Below are 6,138 nucleotides of genomic sequence, written 5' to 3'. Positions count from 1 at the left end.
AACCCTTTTAAACTGTAATCCTGATAGAGAACCACGAAATGATGCCTTATTCAAAATATCAAGGGTCTGGGCCATAAAGCCCGTATTTGGCAACCATAAGACCCATTTAGAGCCCAACAAACTGTGTGCATGCTAAGTAATGCAAATAAGGAAAAAACATATGCAGCTCTAAGTAAGCATACATAGTGCTCATTGGATCACATTTTTGAAATCTTAAGTCCATTCAGAAAAATAACCCATGTGCAGCTTTAAGTACGCATACACAGTGTCCGTCTTTAGACGAAAACAAAGATAACACTTTAAAATCGAACATTTTTGTACCATTACCTAAAAATTACTTTGATATTGACCGCAATGTTGTCTGTTCTGTGGGCTTATTTGTTCTTTAAAGTATATTGTAAAACGGATTGTTTTAAGACAAAGGTAAATAGGCAACACTTTAACTAGAAAACGTCATGGAAGCTTTAAAAAATATAAATGAACATGCCATTGTTAAAAGAAATACAAGATATTTTTACGGTTTTTTTTCTCGAATGTTAACCGTAAAACGAACAAGACCTTAACAATGAAGAGATAATTCATGCATGTTAACATGAAACTCTCTATGAAAAAGATGCATGCCGTGCAGTTATACCGTAATTAACTATGTATAAGACGCTAGTATAGATAGGAAGCGTGAGAATAGCAAAGATTATTTAATAGTACAGAACATGTACATGAATATAAAAATATTGAATTAACAATGGCACATGTTGTATAAGGCAAATACATAATTAATTGCAATACTGTATTAAATCATCAATAAACAACAATTGAATTATGTCTTCCCGATGTAGCTTTCCGCGGAGCCCTCAACGTATTGGTCGTCGTTGCGAACTGTAAAAGCAAGAGCCGAATATTGTACTCAAATGTTCTCAACACCTTTAGCTAAGTATTTCTAAATACAAAATGGTGCAGCTGATTTAAATATGCAGAATATGCACTTGACGAGAAAGGATAAAAACATGACTTTTTCCGTCAAGGGGATGATATTCTACGTTTTATTTTATACATATACATTTTTTTCCGACTTGCTTTGTGTGCATTGCTTCCAGAATCCATTTCATTTTTGTCCAATAGTGTCTGTCACCAGGGCTTCCTATCTGTTCAGGATCGACAATGCTAATTATTACAGTTTTCAAAGTTTTTAAATCAAGTTCAAAAACTCGCCCACAAAAACATTGTGCTCGCAATGTTTCATCGGTATGTAGTTCCTCAACTAACCCAACGCGTCGCTTTTCCTTTGAACATAATATGGATTTGCAAGGAATATCAAGTACTGAGTGAACATTCCATGAAACTAAATCAAATGCTGAATGGCCGAGGGCAAATTTGCAGCAAAGTTCAGTCTCTGAGAGTTTGAAATCCCCGTTTGATTCAGTATCCATTTTGTATTCCCTCACACTGTTGATCCTTTCTTCGGAAATGGGTAAACAGTCTATATACCCTACATTCAGTAGTTTTCGACACATTGTGCGTTCCTGAAGATCTCTGAATGGTTTGTTTGATTTGTATAGTACCGTTATCTGAACGGAATTGTTCTTCGCAAATTTTGAATGTACCAATATGCCAAAGTGTTTGCAGAGGTGATTTTTAAAGCAGATTATCATGCCAACTTTTAATTCCTCTGCCCTTTTAGGAGTTTTCTGAGAGAGAAGTGCAGGCGAAATATCAGGTTGAAACTTTTTAGTTGTCCTAAAATACGGCACTATTGTATACTCCGTAGCATTGACTTTGAAATGAGAAGGTATCTGTAAGTCACAAAGCCAACTTATAGTGGCTTTCAAATCGTGATTCCAGGAATTTATCAGATGATTATTTAATCGTTCAACCCTTTTTAGTACTGCTTCTGGTGGATGTACATGGGCGCTATCTCTGTGTCCATGTATTTTCATATTGGCCATGTCAACGCGTACTTTTTTAAGCTCACATCCAATCCCATTTTGTGTTTTAGATAGTTCATACATTTGTACATCGGCCCCGTCTTTTTCAATGATCTCGGACGAAACATAATATGTGTCGGTTTTTGACTCAATCAAAGTACCCTTTGGACATTTTTCATAGATACGTCTATTTTTGTCACGTATCAGATCTGAAAGACTCTTAAACCTTGGAGAGTGATTTGAAGAGATTTCTGTGGCTTTGATGCGTATGTTTTCAGGCAAGTCACTTAAAGCCGGGTGAACCATTTTCGAAAACAACAGTCTGTTTTTCAAATTTATTTTGTGTGTTATGATGTCTTCTTTAGAAAAAGAAAAACATTTGATTTCTAGTTCTGTCAGTAGACTTCCTTCCGTTTTTGATACAACCAAACAATCTTCACCGTCCAAATTTATGATGCTTCTGCCGGTATGTATATCGTCCGATATCCGTACTCTTGTTGGCGGTAAAAAGATGGATGCAACTGCGTTTCTCGTTTCATCAACCTTTGCAACATTTTCTTGTTTGAACGAATAAAGATTTACCTTCCCCTTATACTTGATGTTTTTTTGGTCAGTTGAGCAATTCAGCGACGGCAATTTACGTTTGGCCCAGTCACAAAAATCGCCAGATTGTGATTTAAAAACTTTTACAGACTCTTGTTGTAAACATCTCGCTCTTTCCACCACTTCGTTTCTACCGTAAGTGACGATACCGTCATACATGTGAAGTCTCACGTCCTGTTTTGAAAAATCCAGTTTGACTGCTTCTTCGTTCAAAGTTTGTTTGTAAATTCCTTGATAAAAAATGCACTTCACATCTGAGTTAGTGGGTTTTTCTGCTATAAGCATATACGATCGTCTTCTGAAAAATGAAGATTTGAATGAAATTACATCTCCTTTTTTCAATAATTCATAAGTAGTCAGTTTTTTGCACATTCGAGGCACTTTGTTGGGAACATGTTTTTTATATGTTTTTACCAAGTAGTACATTATACCAGTTGCAGCTGTTGCTGTTGCGACTAAAACCAAGCTGGTTCCCAACGCAGGCCATCCATGAGGACAAGCAACATACAAAAACAACAGAAAGACACCACCAGCAACTAAGAACGACATGATAACCGAAAGCCAAATAGCTATAATCTTTTGCCTCAAACATGAAATGCATAAAGCTCCATTTTTCCATTTGATTATGTATCGTATTGTTACTATTGATGCAACCACAACATTCAATACAATGGGTACTAATCCTATTACGGTAGAAGTTAAATTCGAGCGTTTGAATAGCTCTTGCAAAAGTGGACGATGCTTTGACAAGAATGTCGAAACGTGATGAATAATTTTCCAACTATGTGCGCAAAAATGTCCGAAACCACTTCCGAAAACACATATTGTGTTTATTATTTCATTGACTTGCATTGATGTTTCAGTGGAAACGTGGCAATAATTGCAGAAATGTTCGCAATTGTTAAATAGTAGATGGTATTTTTTTTTCTCTTCTTCAGATTTCCGTTCAAGAAATTGACAAGCTGTTTCATATGCACGTTTCAACCTATCATCCTCGGAGTTGCCTTTCTTCGCCAAACTATCATCCTCGGAGCTGTCTTTCTTCGTCGAATTCTCATGCTTGGAGTTGCCTGTCTTAGTCAAACTATCATCCTCGGACCCATCTTTCTTCGTCAAACTATCATCCTCGGGGTTATCTTTCTTCGCCGGATTCTCATGCTTGGAGCTGTCTGTCTTCGTCAAACTAACACCCACGGAGCTATCATTATTCGTCAGATCATCAAGCTTTGAGGTATCTGTCATCGTGTAACTGTGATGTACAATGTGTATATCATCGTTCCTTAAATTTACCATTTCACGTGAACGTCTAAGTTTAAGTTTGCTTGAAAAATCACTGCCATAGTAATGAATCAGTGTTAAAATAGCATCGTTTGGTCCAATTGGTTCGCTGTTTTCAACAATAGCGTGATGCTTGTAAGCGGACTTTCGCCTGTCAGATTTGTTTTTGTACAATCTGTTTCCACTAAGAACGATATGGTGCCCTTGCTTGACTTGATCGAACGACATTACTCTCGCAATTGTAGGGCAGTACAAACAAGAACCATCCTGAATAAAAGGAACGACATTTAAACAATATATAATAACCTATTTTTAAATTCAAGGTCTAACAATCTTTTTAGTAACTAATATTGATATCGGTCAGTATTCGATATATGTTAGGTTGATATGTATACTTTTGAAACTTAATTTGAAATGATAGAAACAAAGCAAAAGGTTATACAGGTTTACTTCTATGTATCTAGATATATCTCACTGAGAACTGATAAATTCGACTAAATAATAATTTTTGGTTGTGTACATTTAATTTGCAGTGTCAGTACTCTATTTGGATTTCATAATAGTTGACCGAAGCGAGGCCGCAGGCAGAGTAAGCTATCACCATTTTCTGTTCAACGCCAAAATGAACCCTAACTTATTTGGTATACGCAACTAAAGGGACTGTACACCAGATTGGCACCAAAAAAAGTTTTTTCTGTAACGAATCTCAGGACAATTATTTAATAAAATATTTTACTCTTTGATATCACAATTGTAAAAAAATACCAAAATGTAAAAAATCGAGTCGTAGACCAGGTTCGAGCCTGTGTCGCTAAAATTGCAGTTAAGTGTTGTATCCACTGTGCTACGATGAATACAAGGAATAATTAAGCTATATACCTAACTTTGTAATATCACATGATTACATCGACTAGCCAATCACGCATAAGGAACGAATTCCACTAGGTAGACATTAAATATTCAGTACACACTTAAACTATTTATTTGACAGCTATTTATATTCACATTAAAATAACTATTTATGTTAGATCTTTTCCTTCTTTTTTTGAGTGAGGCCGTTCTATTTAACACATTATCTGATTATTTGACCTTTTGGACTCTTTAGACATTCTAGCAAGAGGTTATTCTTATACTGATGCCTGTATGCTTTGATTAGGCTAGCACGTGTATATACTTCGTTTATCTTTTGTTATAGTATTATTGTAAAATTTGATTATAGTATATACCATTTTAAAGTCTTTTTTTGAAATATTTATAATTAAGAAACAACCGCCATTTATAGTACAATATATGAAAATAAATAATCGGACTTTGGAAAGTGTATCGTCAATCAATATAAATGTATAGGAATTATAGTTCCTATAGTTCTTCAAAAAAACATTAATTATACAATTGAATAAAGACACGATTGATTTGTTGAAACGGATAATGTTTTTATTTACACATTCTGACAGTATTTTCATTATTGCCATAAAAGTGTTAACAATGATATTCGAAAACAGTGAAAATAGAAATGGACCGCGAAATAACCCTTAATAAGTACAATAATGAAACAATCATCTTTTTTGCAAACCGGCGATTTAACAGTTATATAGTAAAATGATATCAAACATAAAGCATTATGTCAAATACTTAGCTATGTTTCAAAATAACATAAATGAACCAACCTTCATTTTGGAGGTGGTTTTGTTTCCTTGCACATCTTGTATTGCAATGATTGCATCGGTCGAAATGGGTATTTATCCATTTAGGAGGTGTGAGGTAAAATTAAAGGTCACGGTTTTTAGATAACTGCCCCCATTGTATTAAACAAAGGCTCATATGACTATCGTCATATGTCTGGTATCAGAGATAAACATGATAACAATGGCCGATTACTTAATCACATGTTCTAATACATGGGCACGGTATGACCTCATGTAATGGATATTGTATTTATGATTGTTAAAATCCTTTTGCTGACAAGAAACGTCCCCATTTAATGAACATATTTTGCCTATGCAGCTGTAATAAATAGTTTTATGTATGAGAAAAAAATTAGCAATACATGCAGGCTCTGTACTGTGTTTTAGAAAAATATTACCTTTCAAATATGAATGACCAAAACATTACCGATTCAATCAATAAGATCGGCACTTTTTTCTACATAACGCAACACTCAAATTATAAATAACAATATGCAATATGAACGGCACAATCAATCAAAAATCGGTCGAGTAGCTTAATATCAACAGTTCACCCATGTAGTTGATTATTCAAAACCGAACTGGCGAATAGCAGTTACATGTATTTGAATATTCGAATAAACAACTACCAACAACTAGGTAGTAGAATA

The 6,138-nt window shown here is 34.7% G+C and overlaps 1 protein-coding gene across 1 annotated transcript; it reads right to left on the bottom strand.

The window, feature by feature from the left end:
• Positions 1-817: 817 nt before the first annotated feature.
• LOC128238106 (uncharacterized) lies at positions 818-5,497 on the bottom strand. Its single transcript, XM_052953679.1, has 3 exons — positions 5,471-5,497; positions 1,058-4,070; positions 818-876 (listed from the first exon to the last, which is right to left on the bottom strand). Exons 1-3 carry the CDS (start codon positions 5,474-5,476, stop codon positions 818-820), a joined length of 3,078 nt encoding a protein of 1,025 aa, XP_052809639.1. The 5' UTR covers positions 5,477-5,497.
• Positions 5,498-6,138: the final 641 nt, after the last annotated feature.

This window comes from Mya arenaria, chromosome 6 (genome assembly GCF_026914265.1).
Source record: "Mya arenaria isolate MELC-2E11 chromosome 6, ASM2691426v1".
In the NCBI taxonomy this organism is placed as follows: Eukaryota; Metazoa; Mollusca; class Bivalvia; order Myida; family Myidae; genus Mya; species Mya arenaria.
This window is presented reverse-complemented; position numbering and strand designations above follow the sequence as displayed.

Coding starts and splice junctions, on each gene's coding strand:
- LOC128238106 (XM_052953679.1), bottom strand. Junction 877..1,057: donor AAAGCAAGTCGGAAAAAAAT/GTATATGTATAA, acceptor TTGCTTTTACAG/TTCGCAACGACGACCAATAC.